The 19424-nt window shown below is 47.1% G+C and overlaps 1 protein-coding gene and 1 long non-coding RNA gene across 2 annotated transcripts in view; both read left to right on the top strand.

The window, feature by feature from the left end:
• Positions 1–19424, top strand: part of LOC134101028 (uncharacterized) — a 131505-nt gene that overhangs the window by 57089 nt on the left and 54992 nt on the right. The gene's annotated exons all lie outside the window — the stretch shown is intronic.
• The window catches only part of gpsm1b (G protein signaling modulator 1b), a 44686-nt gene continuing 36031 nt past the window's right edge, over positions 10770–19424 (top strand). The window contains exon 1 of the mRNA XM_062554285.1: positions 10770–11032. Within this exon, the coding sequence (XP_062410269.1) occupies positions 10971–11032 (62 nt within the window). The 5' untranslated portion in view covers positions 10770–10970. The remainder of the gene's footprint in view (positions 11033–19424) is intronic.

Genomic DNA, 19424 nt, shown 5'->3' with positions numbered 1-19424 from the left:
GCTTCATAGCCCACTGTAGCATTAGAGCCCACTGTAGCATTAGAGCCCACTGTAGCATTAGAGCCCACTGTAGCATTAGAGCCCACTGTAGCATTAGAGCCCCACTGTAGCTTCATAGCCCACTGTAGCATTAGAGCCCACTGTAGCTTCATAGCCCACTGTAGCATTAGAGCCCACTGTAGCATTAGCGCCCACTGTAGCTTCATAGCCCACTGTAGCTTCATAGCCCACTGTAGCATTAGAGCCCACTGTAGCATTAGAGCCCACTGTAGCTTCATAGCCCACTGTAGCATTAGAGCCCACTGTAGCATTAGAGCCCACTGTAGCTTCATAGCCCACTGTAGCATTAGAGCCCACTGTAGCATTAGAGCCCACTGTAGCTTCATAGCCCACTGTAGCATTAGAGCCCAATGTAGCTTCATAGCCCACTGTAGCTTCATAGCCCACTGTAGCATTAGAGCCCACTGTAGCATTAGAGCCCACTGTAGCTTCATAGCCCACTGTAGCATTAGAGCCCACTGTAGCATTAGAGCCCACTGTAGCAATAGAGCCCACTGTAGCATTAGAGCCCATAGTAGCATTAGAGCACACTGTAGCATTAGAGCCCACTGTAGCATTAGAGCCCATAGTAGTAATAGAGCCCACTGTAGCATTAGAGCCCATAGTAGTAATAGAGCCCACTGTAGCATTAGAGCCCACTGTAGCATTAGAGCCCACTGTAGCTTCATAGCCCACTGTAGCAATAGAGCCCACTGTAGCTTCATAGTCCACTGTAGCATTAGAGCCCACTGTAGCATTAGAGCCCACTGTAGCATTAGAGCCCACTGTAGCATTAGAGCCCACTGTAGCATTAGAGCCCACTGTAGCAATAGAGCCCACTGTAGCATTAGAGCCCACTGTAGCATTAGAGCCCATAGTAGCATTAGAGCCCACTGTAGCTTCATAGCCCACTGTAGCATTAGAGCCCACTGTAGCATTAGAGCCCACTGTAGCATTAGAGCCCATAGTAGTAATAGAGCCCATAGTAGTAATAGAGCCCACTGTAGCATTAGAGCCCACTGTAGCATTAGAGCCCATAGTAGTAATAGAGCCCACTGTAGCATTAGAGCCCACTGTAGCATTAGAGCCCACTGTAGCATTAGAGCCCACTGCAGCATTAGAGCCAACTGTAGCTTCATAGCCCACTGTAGCTTCATAGCCCACTGTAGCTTCATAGCCCACTGTAGCATTAGAGCCCATAGTAGCAATAGAGCCCACTGTAGCTTCATAGCCCACTGTAGCATTAGAGCTCACTGTAGCTTCATAGCCCACTGTAGCAATAGAGCCCACTGTAGCATTAGAGCCCACTGTAGCATTAGAGCCCATAGTAGTAATAGAGCCCACTGTAGCATTAGAGCCCATAGTAGCTTCATAGCCCACTGTAGCAATAGAGCCCACTGTAGCATTAGAGCCCACTGTAGCATTAGAGCCCATAGTAGTAATAGAGCCCACTGTAGCATTAGAGCCCACTGTAGCTTCATAGCCCACTGCAGCATTAGAGCCCACTGTAGCATTAGAGCCCATAGTAGCTTCATAGCCCACTGTAGCAATAGAGCCCACTGTAGCATTAGAGCCCACTGTAGCATTAGAGCCCACTGTAGCATTAGAGCCCACTGTAGCATTAGAGCCCATAGTAGTAATAGAGCCCACTGTTGCTGTAGAGCGCACTCTGCAGGAGAGTAATGAGTATTGCACCCAAGGACAGAAAACAGAATGATTTTCATGTTGGTTTGTTCTGAGCAGAAACATAATTTTCCTGCTCCCGTTCCAGTGTTCCAAAGCCTCTCCTCTAAATGCTAATATTGCATCTTTGAAAATGTCTGATAGCCTTGCTTTAAGCCCTGTAGTAGCCTAAAATAGCCTAAAATATGCATATCGCTACCAACTGATTAGATTCGATTCAACTTTACTCTCCTTGTGTAGAGTACAAGTACAAAGACAACGAAATTCAGTTTGAGTCTAACTAGAAGTGCAACAAAAGCAGAAAAGTGCCGTCTGATACACAAAGTATAGACAGGTAGTGAATAGAGAGGATAGGATACATAGTGTAGTGTAGACAGTAGTATATAGTTGGTTTACAGAAGGTGGTTTACAGTAATATAAAATAAATGTAGACATGTGCTGCAGTAGCCTTATAAGAGCAGACTATAGATATGACTACTTTATGAGTATGAACAACATGTACAGATATGTGCCGTGTAGCAGCTGTAGATTAAGAGTAATGTAGATTCAGTGATTAGCAGAATATATGATAAAGCAGAATATTAGGGTAAATATGGATATTTAGTATGGGCCATATAGACAGATATGTATAGTATGTACAGCTATGTGCAGTGTGGCAACAGTACCATTGTAGAGCAGAAACACTAGTCCTACATATGCTCTTAGTGTCTCTGATATGGTGTTTCAGTAGGCCGCATATTTGTGAAAGGTGGTTAGAAAATGTTGGATATGAAAATCCATTTAGTCAACTCATAGTAGGCTGAGCCTATTATACCGGGCAGGGGAGACACTGATGAATCAAATCTGAATAAATCAGCCTATTAAGGAGTCTGGAAAACAATGTGTGCTTAGGAGACTTTCCAAGCCCATGGACTTCTGAATAATATCCAAATAAAGGTTCATCAGAACGAGTTAAAGGTTAAAAAGGTCAGTTTAAGGTTAAACATAGAAAAACAAGGGACTTTGGTTTTTATGTATCTATATTTGTCATGCTACATCTGTAATCTATCGTTATCAAACAAAATTGCACAAGACAAAATTTTTTTACTGGCAGTTGGAAACCAAATACATAAAAGAGAAGGCCCATACAGTATATGCTTTTCCTATAACATGACTGCCACCATGTGGCCAAAGGTTGTAACTGTAGGTTAAAATGGTAAACATGTTTTTGTGTTTTCTTGGTGAAAGAAGAGTGGAGATGGTGTGGATAGGAGAACTTTCACAGGCACTTGAAGCGATGCAAATCTATTTTGATCTAATTTGGAAATAATTATAAATATTTTCATATCAGTGTTGAATGTTATTGGCTTCCAATATAATATTCTTTATATGTCTGTCATATACAAAATGATACCCCATCACATGTTTACACACAATAATCATCATTCATGTTGTTATGGTTATGGATTTTGATATTTCATTCAGTTCCTGCACTGTCTCACTATATTATGTGTATGTGACTGCGTTTAGAGGATATCAGGACTCTGCAGTGTTTTACTGTATTATGTGTATGTGACTGCGTTTAGAGGATATCAGGACTCTGCAGTGTTTTACTGTATTATGTGTATGTGACTGCGTTTAGAGGATATCAGGACTCTGCAGTGTTTTACTGTATTATGTGTATGTGACTGCGTTTAGAGGATATCAGGACTCTGCAGTGTTTTACTGTATTATGTGTATGTGACTGCGTTTAGAGGATATCAGGACTCTGCAGTGTTTTACTGTCATGTGCTAGTAGTAGCTCTCTGGTCCAGATCACCAGGTTGCCACTGATCAGTCTCACTAAACCCTCACTGGGGTGACCAGCGGCCATCACTAACCCTCACTGGGGTGACCAGCGGCCATCACAAACCTGGGGGGACCAGCGGCCATCACTAAACAGGGGTGACCAGCGGCCATCACAAACCTGGGGGGACCAGCGGCCATCACTAAACAGGGGTGACCAGCGGCCATCACTAAACTGGGTGACCAGCGGCCATCACTAAACTGGGGTGACCAGCGGCCATCACAAACCTAGTGGCTAGTTAGAGCAGCTGGTGGTTCTGTAGGTGAAGTCAAGCTGTCTCTCCTTTGATGTGCATCGTTGTGAATAACGCTCTGCTCCTGAGTTTTCCTACAGTTGGTCTGACTGGGTCTTCATTCATCTGTGGTGTTAAATGATAATCACAGTCTACTGTAGACGATGTGGTGTTAAATGATCATCACAGTCTACTGTAGACGATGTGGTGTTATATGATCATCACAGTCTACTGTGGTGTTAAATGATCATCACAGTCTACTGTAGACGATGTGGTGTTATATGATCATCACAGTCTACTGTGGTGTTAAATGATCATCACAGTCTACTGTAGACGGTCACTGTGTTAAATGATCAGCACAGTCTACTGTAGACGGTCACTGTGTTAAATGATCAGCACAGTCTACTGTAGACGGTCACTGGCTCTGTGTGCTCTAGCAGTACTGTACGGAAGAGAGGCCGAGCTCTTCACCAGCACACCAGTTAAAAGCTCACAGTGTGCGGCTCACACACTGATGGACACTAAGGGTGGAATCGACAGGATCTATCCATCACCAGATGGACTCACAATGATTCTGGCCATGATGGGTCACACACACACACACACACACACACGGATTCAATCCATCACTTTAAAGCCAACAGGATCCATCATCCCCCTGGATGCGTGGCCTCTTGCCCCCAGCGAGCACAGGCTCTGAGGGATGCCATGTGCTGTAATGCTTTAATGCATGCTCATCAGGGGTCAAGGTCAACAGAGGTCATCGGGCCAGGGATACATCACAGATGCGCACACACACACACACACACACACACACACACACACACCATAAAAACATAAACATCACAGATGCGCGCGCACACACACACACACACACACACACACACACACACACACACCATAAAAACATAAACACATTGCATTCATGACTGAGTTTATATGTGTGTGTGTGTGTGTGTGTGTGTGTGTGTCCTGACTGACCTTTGAGGACTAATGAGAGCACAGTGATGTCAGAGTCATGTGATTGACCTTGAGTGCTTGAATGTGTGATGTTGTGAATGTGATGCTTTGTCACATTTATGTGTACACGCGCACACACACACACACACACACACACACACACACACACACACACACACACACACAGACACAGACACAGAGAGACACATGCATTTTACTCACAGATATCCACAAAAGAACAAGGAGAGAGAGGGATGGAGAGAACAGGACAAGAACGAGGAGAGGGTGATGGAGAGAGCTGCTTTCTCCTCCCTCTCTCTTTCTGTGGGCCTCCATCAGTCTGTGAGGAGGAACTGCTTCTCTCTCACACACACACACACACACACACACACACACACACACCTCCACCACCACCAAGAGAACCACTTGACTTAAACAATGTATCTAGAGTGAAAAAGAGACCCGGAGGGAGAGAGCGATACAGAAAGGAAAGAAGGGAATACAGAAGGGAGGGAGAGAGAGAGAGATGAGACATAGATTACATAGATTCCAATAAAAGGAGTGAAAGAGTGGGAGAGAGCAAGAGAGAGAGAGAGAGAGAGAGAGAGAGAGAGAGTGAGAGAGAGAGAGAGAGAAAGCAAGAGAGAGAGAGAGAGAGAGAGAGAGAGAGAGAGAGAGAGAGAGAGAGAGAGAGAGAGGAGGAGAAATGAATGGTAGTGAAACTTGAGCAGCCTGGCGGATCATCCTGACCCAATGAGATTGGAGCCTGACCAGTTGAATGGCTTATTATAAATCAGACTCCCTGGAAAGTCCGCATCCCCTCCAGCCTGTGTGTGCAGTGAACCGCAGCCCTGCTGACCACAGCACCCCCTGCGGGCGGCCAGGAGCCATGACGAGGGAGAAAGGAGAGAGTGATTTCATAAACATCCGCCCACCCCACTCCACTCCTCCAGGACTCCCCTCCTGCTCCTCCAGGACTCCCCTCTGCTCCTCCTGCTCCTCCTGCTCCTCCTGCTCCTCCAGGACTCTCCTCCTGCTCCTCCTGCTCCTCCTGCTCCTCCTGCTCCTCCAGGACTCCCCTCCTGCTCCTCCTGCTCCTCCAGGACTCTCCTCCTGCTCCTCCAGGACTCTCCTCCTGCTCCTCCAGGGCAGGCTGCTCTGGGCAGCTGAGCATGGCTTCATGGCTTCATGGCTTCATGGCCAGGGAACTGCAGGACATACAGTAGGTGCTCTTGTTTTGACAAAAGCCTTGGACTGAGGAAACTATTAAAGCATATAAAAGGGATAACTATAATTTGTGTGGCGGAATAACATTGGGAGCACTTAGACTCTGCGCAGTAATATCCTCACTCCAAAGTGAAACTGAAAGTGCAAGAGTGAGGATATTACTGCGCCACACAATATAGTTATCCCTCTTACCTGCTTAGAAATGCACCACGTTTTATTTTGTCTCACCATACTTGGTCGTGTGACTACTCGTGTAACTGTATTTTAATAGGGAAAACATTGAGGTGTTTGGTCGCTTCTAACTTCATCTCTGTTTGGATCCTAATGAATGCATTGGGCTAGCTAAGTGCTATCAAAGTTGCGCCGCGCGCCAGAGCCAGTGAGTGCACGCATTGAAACGTGAGAGGTATGTATCAACTCGTCTTAGTTAAGGGAATAACGTAGTTTAATATGAAAAAGCGGTGAAGTGTTCCTTTAAGGTAAAGGTAAAAATGTACATTGTGCTGCCTGAGCAGATGAACGCTACCAGGTGCGGTCTTTTAGGAAGTTATCTGTAGCAGTTTACCTGCGGGATGACGCCTCAACCCTCATGGCATTGAGTGTCCACCATAACATCAGAGATAGTGAATGTAAGTAGTGTTATATACATCACAACCTGTTGATGCCAACAACACTCACCCGCAGCTGCCATGTGTGGGAGCATGTGATGAGCAGTAATTAAGCTATTAGCACCAACTGCTATTGAACTGCATGTTTTACAGTATTTCAAGCTTTCAGAAATACACAACATTGCAAGCCTGATTACTCGAGTCTGAGACTTACAGCAACCATGTAATAACCTAGATTATTGTCTTGCTTAGAGTAATAAATTAAATACAAGCAGTGTTTAGCAGTTACCTCATAAGGGGCTAGCTTATCTGTTATATACAGTACAGTACTGTACATACCTCATACCATCAACATTTGAGGATGATACCAATGCTATGGGCTATAAAAGCACAACTCCATTCAACAGTGCGCTTCATGAAGGGCTCACCTTATGGGAAAGCACAAAGGCAGATACTGTTCACTGTTCACCCGCAGTTTTGGAGCTCACAGACTTGATCTCCAGAGCTACCATCAGGAAGTTACAAATGGAATGCCCTCTGAAATTGTACCCCAACCCGTTCAAAGCCAGAGTACCCTGAGTTCAAAATTCCAAGATGTCTGTTCCCATCTCAGTAAAGGAGAGCCGTAGATGCTGTTTACAAGCAGTTCTGTCTGATTCACTAGTAGCTTTACCAGACAACTGGGACACAGCAATACAGCAGACTACACTCAGCAGCAAATCTACTATCCGCACTATACTATACTATACTATACTATCTGTACAGCCGCGCTGATGCTGAATACTCCTCCCACCTTCACCATATTCACCACCAAAAGAGTGGGATATCTATGCCAGACCTAGTCCTGGACTAACCTGACTCTCGCCAGATCCTTGTAGTTCGCTGAGCTTCACACAAGGATCTTGGACTTCTCGATAGGAGATGTATTTCTGAAGGCGGGTCCTTGTAAAAAAATCCTTGCATGTGATTTGATAAACCACTTGTTCGTTATCTTGAATGACGTGCTAGGCTACTTCAAGCTCTTGCCAAACCCGGTCGGAAGAAGAGTGAAAACATCCTTCCCACCAATAAATGCCTTCAAAACCATTCTCTGTTCATCTTTAAAAGAATGAACACTCGATAGATTCGACAAAACGGTGGAAATAGCAGAATCAATATCAGCACAAGACTCCTCGCTGCATGCCGTCATTGTTGTTTGAATCAGACTTCGGTCAGTCACTTCGGCGCTACGTCACATCTATGAAATCCCCTTCGGCGCTCCTGATTGGTTCATTATTTTTTTGCTCCCTGGAAGGAGTTTGCATTGCCCTCGAGCCCAGACTCTTGTGTGGAGCTCAGCGAAACGCCTCTGGTGGAGCATGGCGGAACTACAAGGGTCTGGCGAGAGTCAGGCTAGTCCTACACATGTTGATTAAACCTTCACCATATTCACCACCAAAGGAGTGGGATATCTATGCCAGACCTAGTCCTGGACATGTGGATTAAACCTTCACCATATTCACCACCAAAGGAGTGGGACATCTATGCCAGACCTAGTCCTAGACATGTTGATTTCAACCTTCACCATATTCACCTCCAAAGGAGTGGGACATCTATGCCAAACCTAGTGGTGGACACACTGATTTACACGGTTTAAAGTGTTCTAGATTGAGTCCATGACAGATATTCTAGACTAAACAGCAACGTGCCAGGCTGGCTGAGTTGTGGGGAGATCTGTGCTCAAGAGCGAGCTTGTGTGCTAAAATATGCAGCACTCATAAAAACTCAGCTATGTGCAGATGGCAGACCCAGCTGCACCTTCTCTCTCGCTCTCTCTCTGTTTCTCTATCACTCGTTCCTTTTCTGTGTCTAATCTCTGTCTGCACAGAGTGAAAAAAAAGATAAAGGGTAAACTTGCCAGAGTCGGGGGTTCTCTCTCTGCAAACACACCACGGAAGCTCACGCAGGCCTAGTGAAATAACAGTGTCTCCATTTCCTAGCAGTCTGGAGATACCTGAGCCTCCAGAATCAGTGCCACTCCATCCGCCACAGTCTCTCTTTTAGTTCACCTTCTCTCTTCTTTCAGTCTTTTAGTTCACCTTCTCTCTTCTTTCAGTCTGTGGATCATACAAAATGTTGGACGTTTACAAATAAATACGACCAAAACGGTTCATTTACAAATAAATACAACCCAACCCCATGGTCTGTTTTCACACCAACTTGGAAAGTTGTGTTGTGCATGCGAGGTAAGGTTTCCTATTGCAGAGTGCTTCATCTGATGGATTAACAAGCACACACAGACTTGGTGTGGTCTTTAAAAGTCTTGTGTCATATGTAGTTACATACTTAAGCCTCATCCAATCGAGAATGCAGTGTTTAAAAAAGCCTTTAAAAAGATTTGTGCCCCCTCGATGTTTTGACAGCTGTGAGGCCACGTCATGCGGATGTGCTCATTTAAAACACCTTCTCCATTTTCTTCAGGATTTCTCAGTTTTCGACGTATTGATGTTGATGGGGCCTCAGTCCTTCTCTAGCCTTGCAGAGTTCTCTTTGAGGCCTTGGAGCGCTTTTACGAGATAAGATATTTACCGTACTGGTGCCCTGGCATACGGCTCTTGGAGCTCACTGAAGAGATAAGATAGTCACGGTGCCGTGGCACAGAGCTCTTTTAACTTCAGTAGATCTGTGAGAGGGCTGGAGTTTCCAAGGCCTGTCAGTTAGCAGAAAATACTTCTGAAGTCACCCCTGTCACAGCCATGACATAATGCATGTACACACATGCCACACACAGACCAGCCCTAAGAGTTCCTCAGGGAGAAACACACACACACACACACACACACACACACACACACACACACACACACACACACACACACACACCACACACAGACCAGCCCTAAGAGTTCCTCAGGGAGAAACACACACACACACACACACACACACACACACACACACACACACACACACACACACACACACACACACACACACACACACACACACACACACACGCCACACACAGACCAGCCCGAAGAGTTCTTCAGGGAAGAAAAACACAGCGCTAGATGACGGTGCGGTCGTCTGACACCCTTGAAGTTTCCTTTTGCCCTTTCAGTGCAAACCCAGGGTGTGTTTGTGTGTGTGTGTGTGTGTGTGTGTGTGTGTGTGTGAGTGTGTGCTCAGTCCTCTTGGCCTTTCAGTGTAGCCCCAGGCCTGCTGATCTGTTGACAGAAAACACTCACGGCCACTCACACACTCACAGACGACACAGGCAACACTGACGACGCTCACCATGTGTGGATGAGGGAGCTCTGGAGAACGAGGGAATGCACAGAGCAAATGAGGAAGAGAGAGAAGCGAGAGAAGAAGCAGAGAGGGATAGAGACAAAAGACAGAGAAAGAGAAGAAGGAGAGAAAGAGAGAGAGAGAATACAGTTTCTACAATACACTTAGTGTATATAATGTGAAGAGCGTTACGCCCCCATCTCAAATACTTTGCCACTAAATATGGTCATGGCAATAAAGCTTCTGTTAGGGTAGAATCTGAGAAGAGGGAGAGAGAGAGAGAGAAGAGGGGAGAGGAGAGTGGAAGACAGGGAGGAAAGAAACAAAAGAAAATAAAAGAGTGAAAGAAAGACAGCGGGGGAGGGGGAACAAAAATGCAGACAGTCCCAGACAGAGAGAGAGGGAGGCACAGAAAGAAAGAGAGAGAGAGAGAGAGAGAGAGAGAGAGAGAGAGAGAGAGAGAGAGAGAGAGAGAGGGAGGCACAGAGAGGATCTAGGGCATGATCCTGGGAGAGAGAGAGAGAGAGAGAGAGAGAGAGACAGAGAATCCTCCAGCTTCTAAATATTCATGTGGAGAAATCCGAGTGGAAATCTGTGGGAATGTTCTCAGCATCTGCTAGAAATATGTGCTTGCGGGTGTGTGTGTGTGGGTGTGAGGGTTTGCATCGTATGATAGGAAAAGACACTGTCTGACATGAACCCACACACACACACACACACACACACACACACGCACACACACACACACGCACACACACACACAGTGGCAGCTCCGCTCCAGCTCAGCCAGTAGCTGTTTTCTTTCGCTCGTGCACGGCTGTGTGGCCTGTGATGTCACGGCTGGGGGAGGGGCTTTCTTTTTATGGTTTATTTGCTCAATACCTCACTTCCTCAGCAGCTGCCATTGCCATCGTGTAGAGAGGGAGACAGAGAGGACAGCGAGAGAGAGAGAGAGGACAGCGAGAGAGAGAGAGAGGAGAGAGAGAGAGAGAGAGAGAGAGAGAGAGAGAGAGAGAGAGAGAGAGAGAGAGGAGAGAGAGAGAGAGAGGTATTCCTTACGGAACAACGGAGGAGAAGATTTGAGCAGCTGGGCTGGACTGGACGGCGGAGCGGGAGTGGACCGAGCCCCATGGCTCAGTCAGCGGCTAACAGCGTGGAGCAGGATCTGGCCAGCAAGAGGCTGCACTCGAGGTAGGAAGCCAAGCGAAGCGCCGAGACGAGACGAGGCGTCCGTCGGGGGAAGGGACAGAGAGGACTGGACACGGCGTGACCCTGCTGTTAGTGGAGAGGAGAGGGGGATAGAGAGAGAGAGAGAGAGAGAGAGAGAGAGGGGAGAGAGAGAGAGGGAGGGAGAGAGGGAGGGAACGGTGCAGACAGAGGGGAGCTGCCGGCTACTCCGCGGGTCTTAGGAGGGGCTGAGGAGGAGCAGAGAGGGAGAGGGGGATCCAGGGGGAGTTTCTCCCCACTGAGGAGCCTCCAGGGCTGGGGAAGAGTGGCAGGGAAGCCAGCCTGTAGCTCCAGAGAAGAGAGAAGACCAGAAGAGAGGGAAATAGACACAGAGGAAGAGCGAGAGAGAGAGAGAGGGATAGAGAGAGGGAGCGGGCGTGTGGGAGCTACATAACATGTGCATATGGGTGGGAGACTGCGTGGCAGGTTTGAAGCACAACTGGGAGTGTGTGCTGACTGCTAATGCTCATCTGTCTCGCTCTCTCTCTCTCTCACCTTCACCCTATTTCCCTCTATCTGTCCTCTTGTCTTTTCATCTAGAGTTTGCATACGTCCAGCAGTTCCTGTAATATGCTGTTTCAGCTCTTTCTACCTCTCTTTTTCTCTCTCTCTTTCTCTGAGTCTCTGTCCATCTCTCATTCTTTCATCCTCCTCTTTGCCCCCTCAGCTCTGCTCATGTGATTTGCTGTTTCAGCTCTTTTTCTCTCTCTCTCTCTCTCTCTCTGTCCATCTCTCACTCTTTCATGCTGCTCTGTGTCCCCCAGCTCTCTATATGAGTACCACTCTACAGTACATGTTGTCCAGAAAGTTATAGCTTTTGCTCTGGAGTATTATACATTCACACACACTAACATGCACACACACACAGACACATACAGACACACTCATGAACACGCACACCGCTGGCTTTGTGTTTGTTCAATAGTGAAACCAAACAAGGAAACACACTCGCACCATGAAGCCTGTCTGCTGTGAACTGAGAGAGAGAGAGAGAGAGAGAGAGAGAGAGAGAGAGAGAGAGAGAGCAGCTATTCCTCTATGTGAGTGAAGAGTGAAGAGTGGAGAGGAAGTCAGAATGTGCTGTTGATTCATGTGATGTGACATCTATGAACAGCGGGTGCTGTGTGTGCTTTTAGTGAGGTGCGGTCAGTACACACACACACACACACACACACACACACACACACACACACACACACAAACATTCTACTTCTCATGCTCTCACACACACACACTCACACAATAACAGACACACAAACAGACACACAAAAGCAAGCGGCCATGACAGAGTTTGTTTGTGTCGTTTGGACGTAGGCTGTCATGGTGATGATGTCACAGACAGGCCATCAGTTAACTTCTGATGGAACACCGGAGGCCATTGTGACATCACTCTCTGAGTCCTACTGCATTCCGTGCCCGAGGGTGGTGTGTGTGTGTGTGTGTGTGTGTGTGTGTGTGTTTTAGAGTAACACTGTGTCCTAACGGGATCTGAGTGAGCAACTGTTTAGTATGTCTGCCTACACTGACTCTGTTAATTATGCCCTTATATTGCGTCATGTTTCTCAATAAAAATAGCAGAGCGACACGCGCGACAGACATGAAATAGGAACAGGGTGTCTGACGAAAGTTCTCTTAAAACGTGACGTTGCATTTCACTGTTCGCGTTTGCAGTCAGGACTCCAATTGACTGACTGGGATGACTACAGTGTTTGTGTGTAACAGAGAAGATGTATGGTGTGTGTGTGTGTGTGTGTGTGTGTGTGTGTGTGTGTGTGTGTATGTGGGTCTTTGAGGGTAACAGGTCTTGACTTGACATTCAAATGGTGTCCTTGTCGGTCAGTGTATCCCAGGGATAAAGGACAGCTAGTCTCTTCCCTGTCCTCCAACACTGGCTAGCTGAATTGTCCAGACTCGAGTGTTTTGAATATCTTACTGTCCAACACCATAGCAAATTTAAGGGCAACATCTCAGTTTCATTGTTTGTGTAGGCAGATGTATGTTCCTGTTCCTGCAGAGGTGCTGCACTGTGTAGTATACTTAACGACTCCTCACAGTACTCTATTCTAGCATCCTTTAGATAGCTTGCTTATTCATTTTGCAGAGATGCTAGCATTCTAGCATCATAGCTAGCTTGCTTATTCATTTGGTTGAGACGCTATAGCTACTGTATAGCTTGCTCTATACCCTTGCTCTTTACCCTATAGCTACTGTAGGCCTACAGCTTGCTTGCTCATTCATTTGGTTGAGATCCCTTGGGGATCAATAAAGTATCTATCTATCTATCTATCTATCTATCTATCTAGCATTCTAGCATCATAGCTATAGCTTGCTTATTCATTTTGCAGAGATGCTAGCATTCTAGCATCATAGCTATATCTTGCTTATTCATTTGGCTGAGACGCTAGCATTCTAGCATCATAGCTATAGCTTGCTTATTCATTTGGCTGAGACAATAGCATTCTAGCATCCTATAGCTACTGTATAGCTTGCTCATTCATATGGCTGATACATATCCCAGTCCCATCACTACACTATCACTGCACAGCCATGCTCCTTATCCACTACACTCCCACTGCACATAACCCTACTCCTTAACCACTACACTACCACAGCACATAGCCCAGTCCCATCACTACACTACCACTGCACATAACCCCACTCCTTATCCACTACACTATGTTCTCTGTAAATTCATTCCTTCAAAGCCACACCATTTTCCTGGAACTCCTAAAAAACTCCGGAGAGCACCTCTGGATGTGGCTCTCAAGCAGAACATCGCCTAAATGCCCCCCTACCCCCAATACCCCCCTGCCCCCAATACCCCTCCCCACCATTTACTCTGTCAAATCTTGCTGCACTGCAACTCTGATTAATGGGCTATTATGGTTATGGTTATGGTTATGGTATTTGGCAGACAATCTTGTCCAAAGCAACTTACAGTATATTTTCCGCCTCTGGTGAGAGTGCCTGCAGCAGCAGCATGTATTTGGGTGCTACAGTGAGCTTGGTGCTGCAGCATGTTGTTGGGTGCTACAGTGAGCTTGGTGCTGCAGCATGTTGTTGGGTGCTACAGTGAGCTTGATGCTGCAGCATGTTGTTGGGTGCTACAGTGAGCTTGGTGCTGCAGCATGTTGTTGGGTGCTACAGTGAGCTTGGTGCTGCAGCATGTTGTTGGGTGCTACAGTGAGCTTGAGCTTGGTGCTGCAGCATGTATTTGGGTGCTACAGTGAGCTTGGTGCTGCAGCATGTTGTTGGGTGCTACAGTGAGCTTGGTGCTGCAGCATGTTGTTGGGTGCTACAGTGAGCTTGGTGCAGCAGCATGTTGTTGGGTGCTACAGTGAGCTTGGTGCTGCAGCATGTTGTTGGGTGCTACAGTGAGCTTGGTGCTGATCTTTCATCTGAAGTTTGGAGTTGCACTCAGCCGGTGCTTCAATCATTCCCAACAGCACAGATCAGAGAGAGAGAGAGAGAGAGAGATAGAGAGAGCGAGCGAGGGAGAGCGTTGTGTCTATTTGCATACGCTGTCTTCTCAAACACAAGCCCCACAATGCCAGGGGTGTGGATGCGACTGTGAGAGGTGCTTCAAACCCCCGCGGCACAAAAGAGAGCTTTTAATCAGGCGGCATCTCTCCATGCCATCTGACGCACGCCACTCGGGGACCAGGCAGCGCTGGCGAGATCACAGGGTCAGGTGGCATCGCCCCGCAGATCCTCAAACACGAAACACAAAACACCCAAAAAAGGTTCGCTGTGGATGTTTACCGAGTGTCTCACATGGCTGTCAGACTAATGTACTGCCCACTCCTCCCCCTGAGCTACTGTAGCCAGTGACCCCCACAGTCGTGATTAAAGCTACGATATGTCGTTTTTGTGCTGTTTTCTAGGGTGTACTGTTGGAGGGGACCTCAAGGCATCCTACATTTCTGTTGTGATGGCACATAGTCATGTGAAAGGGGCACAAAGCCATCTGTTATTCCAACTAGCTGCTCAGGCTGTTCTCTGCACACTCTGTACATGATCAAGGCAAAACAGCTGAACATCTGAAAACAACTCACAGCATACTGACACGGTCAAATGAATCACCAAAAATCCATCACCTGCAGAAGTAGTCGTTGCCAAGCAGACAGTGCCAGGCCCACTGCTGGAGTTTAGAAGGCCCACTGCTGCTGCTTTTGGTGTGTAGAAGGCCCACTGCTGGCGTTTAGAAGGCCCACTGCTGGTGTGTAGAAGGTCCACTGCTGGTGTTGGTGTGTAGAAGGCCCACTGCTGGTGTGTAGAAGGCTCACTGCTAGTGTGTAGAAGGCCCACTGCTGGTGTTGGTGTTTAGAAGGCTCACTGCTGGTGTTTAGAAGGCCCACTGCTGGTGTTTAGAAGGCAAGTTTATCAGCCATCATTAGTCAGCTTCAGGGCCATTACAGCTAAACCAGTTAAGGAAATAACAAATTTTTAGATCTCATGACCAGAGTGTAAATATGGCTCATAGGCCACCACATTATTATGACCACAACAGCAATGCAGGGACCTGTAACCTGGTTCAGCTGATCCAAGTTACACAGGTGGAGACAAAGAGGAATGTGTATGTGTGTGTGTGTGTGTGTGTGTGTGTGTGTGTGTGTGTGTGTGTGTGTGTGTGCGCGTGTGTGTGTGCATGTGTGTCTAAGCGAGAGAGAGAGCAAAAAGAGACAGAGAAGAATTTCTTTGGATTCTGTTTCCGTGGCAACTGATCATTACTCCTCGATAAAGTGTGAATCGGCGCCCAGAGCAGATTTCTGTACCAGCCGTCAACACCTCAGATCTGGCCCCGATCTGGCCCTGATCCGCCAATGACGCAAAGAATGAACTCTTTTACAACACACTTGGAATCTGACGCAAAGAATGATCTCTTTTTACAACACAGTTGGACTCTGACGTAAAGAATGATCTCTTTTTACAACACAGTTGGACTCTGACGCAAAGAATGATCTCTTTTTACAACACAGTTGGACTCTGACGCAAAGAATGATCTCTTTTTACAACACAGTTGGACTCTGACGTAAAGAATGATCTCTTTTTACAACACAGTTGGACTCTGACGCAAAGAATGATCTCTTTTTACAACACAGTTGGAATCTGACGCAAAGAATGATCTCTTTTTACAACCCCAGACGGCAACATCACAACAGCACCAGACGGCACTTTGCAGGACCCCAGATTTAGGGTCCGTGAGCAAGTCAGAGCAGAAGCATATGCGGTTCTAGAATGTAAAATCGATTGAAACGTTTCTCTGTTCACCCCTGAGATGCTGGACCGGTCAGGTGTGTGTGTGTGTGTGTGTGCTGGTCATGTGTGTGTGTGTGTGCTGGTCAAGTGTGTGTGTGTTTGCTGGTCATGTGTGTGTGTGTGTGCTGGTCAGGTGTGTGTGTGTTTGCTGGTCGTGTGTGTGTGTGTGCTGGTCAGGTGTGTGTGTGTGTGTGTGTTATGTTCAGGTGTGGAGGCATTTCTGTGCTGGAACTCGACCTCCACGGCTGACTCAGGGGTCGGCTGTCAGGAAGCACATCCTTCTCTCCACAGCCCACTTCCTGTCCAATGGCGAGCAGGGGCCAGCCATCACTGGCTGCCATGGCAACGCCACAAACCCACATGTGCCGACTCCCTGCGACCGCAGGCATGTAATTACGGAGCGCGGCTCCAAGCCGGCCAATTAGAGCCGGACTCAGGGGCCGCTCATTGCAGCGCAGCCACAGGCATGCAGACTCACTCAGCAGCCAGCGGGGAGAGCAACTGAGGCCAAACACACACACACACACACACACACACACACACACGCACACACACAGTTACTCACACACACACACACACACACACACACACACACAAACTCTCTCTCTCTTACACACACACACACAAACTCTGTCTCTCTTACACACACACTCTCTCTGTCTTTCTCTACATCGTTCACCCTCTGTCCCTCTATTCTTTCTCTTTTCTCCTCTCCTGGTCTCTCTGACCCCACCCTGTCCTCTCCGACCCCATCCTCTCCTCTCCTGTCCTCTCCGACCCCATCCTGTCCCCTCCTGTCCTCTCCGACCCCATCCTGTTCTCTCCTGTCCTCTCCGACCCCATCCTGTCCTCTCCCCTCCTGTCCGACCCCATCCTGTTCTCTCCTGTCCTCTCCGACCCCATTCTGTTCTCTCCGACCCCATCCTGTTCTCTCCGACCCCATCCTGTCCTCTCCGACCCCATCCTGTCCCCTCCTGTCCTATCCGACCCCATCCTGTCCCCTCCTGTCCTCTCCGACCCCATCCTGTCCCCTCCTGTCCTATCCGACCCCATCCTGTCCTCTCCCCTCCTGTCCGACCCCATCCTGTCCTCTCCTCTCCTGTCCTCTCCTGTCCTATCCGACCCCATCCTGTCCTCTCCGACCCCATCCTGTCCCCTCCTGTCCTCTCCGACCCCATCCTGGTCTCTCCTAGTCTCCCTGTTCATCATCAGCATGAGCTGAAGCTCTTTCTCACTCTCCTCATCAGATCTTTCTCTGTGCTGTATAAGTTTAACCCTTGTGCTTTAACGTGGGCCATTTTGAAATACTCAACAAACATGCAAACATGCTGTCTTCCTCTGTTTTATGACCTGCCGCCCACGAGTCGGAAGCACTTTCCCCTTTCCCTGCCTCTCTACCTCTGTCTCTCCCTCCATCCTTTCCATCCACCCTTCTGTCTTCTTCTCTTCTGTGTCTTCTTCTCCTCTGCTCCTGTCTGTTCCTTCTGTGTCCTCCTGTCTTCTCAGGTAGGCTAGTCTCTCTCCTAGTGCTCTAGAGCCCCTGTGATAGTGTGGTGTTCAGGTGGCCATGTGGCTACACAGTGCTACTGTATATGCTGCTAGCACGCTAAAGACAACGAGTAGGAACAAGCCAACTTTTTATGGAAATTAGCTTACAGCTAGCCTATAGCTAAAAGGAAATTAGCTTACAGCTAGCCTATAATTAAAAGGAAATTAACATACAGCTAGCCTATAGCTAAAAGGAAATTAGCTTACAGCTAGCCTATAGCTAAAAGGAAATTAACATATGACTAGCCTATAGCTAAAAGGAAATTAGCTTACAGCCAGCCTATAAAAAAGGAAGTCAGAGACTGACTGGCTGTACCATATCCTCTTAGATAACTCAAAGAGTTAGCATGTTCCTTTAAAACTAATAGACATCTCAAAGAGTTCCTTAAAACTAATGGACATGGGGTTCAAGGGCTGAAAATGGTGATTTAGACAGGTGTTTCATGTACACAAACATTTCTTGGTCATGGTATTCTGAGATCTTAATGCTGCTTTTTAACAATATTAGTTGCCTGGCATTTGAAAGATATTTATAGTCCTTTAAAAGTGTGTAACAATAGACCCAAAAGCCATCTGCTAATCAAAACAGCACATGGGAGCATTTTTCATAGCAAATTACTGCGACCTTGTGGAGTTGCAGTCGGTATGTGGACATCAGAGTTAAGCAAATATTATTGGTGTAGGTGCTATCTTTGGCCGGAGTAATCATGAGGCATTTAAACCTGCCTTTGAGTTTCACTGTCCCTTCCCCTTCTGTGGTTCTCTGCTATTTGCACAAGACGTGAATAAATAAAATCAAGCCCTCCTGTTTAAAGTTCTCGTGCGTGCAGCTCAACTATGTTCATGCCGGCCAAACGGTAGTCCCAGATGCCTGGAGTGTGAGCCACTGTGGTCTACCTACAGTATCACACTATTAGAAACACTTGGTACAAATAGGCCAGGAAACGTACGTAGTAGACATAGTTAGACATCCACCCCAGCACAGATGTTGAACTGATAAAATTACATTTTTAATTACTCTTTCTTGGATCTAATTTGTGCCAAGATAGCAGTAAGTGAAGCAATTCAGTTGAGATGGTGATACAGCTGCTTAACTTCTCGAAGAGTAATGGCGGTTAACAGTGCTTAATGATGCTAGTTAATAATTGAGTCATTATGAGTAATTTCCCTTACGTTGGCATTTTATTATTGATAATGTAGCCTACTATTCATGTCAGGAAGGAGATTCACTTTTCTACTTTTCAACCACTGAGTTCAACCAATCAGTTGCTGATCAGTATGGCTCCTTTACTGTATCTCCATATCCTAATCGATTAAAGGGTCTTGCTGAGTTGTTCTGAATAAGAGATTAATCGATTAAAAGGTCTTGCTGTGTTATTCTGAATGAGAGCTTGCACAGCATGGCCCCCATTGTGTCAGCTGGTGTGTTATGGCTGGTGTGTTATAGCTGGTGTGTTTTGGCCATGTGCTGGTAGCCGTTGTGTGAGCTGGTGTGTTATGGCCATGTGCTGGTAGCCGTTGTTTTGACATGCGGGAGCAGAGCCCTCTA

This window comes from Sardina pilchardus, chromosome 14, assembly GCF_963854185.1.
Source record: "Sardina pilchardus chromosome 14, fSarPil1.1, whole genome shotgun sequence".
Lineage (NCBI taxonomy): Eukaryota > Metazoa > Chordata > Actinopteri > Clupeiformes > Clupeidae > Sardina > Sardina pilchardus.
Note: the sequence above shows the minus strand (reverse complement) of the source record. Positions and strands in the feature narration are given on the sequence as shown.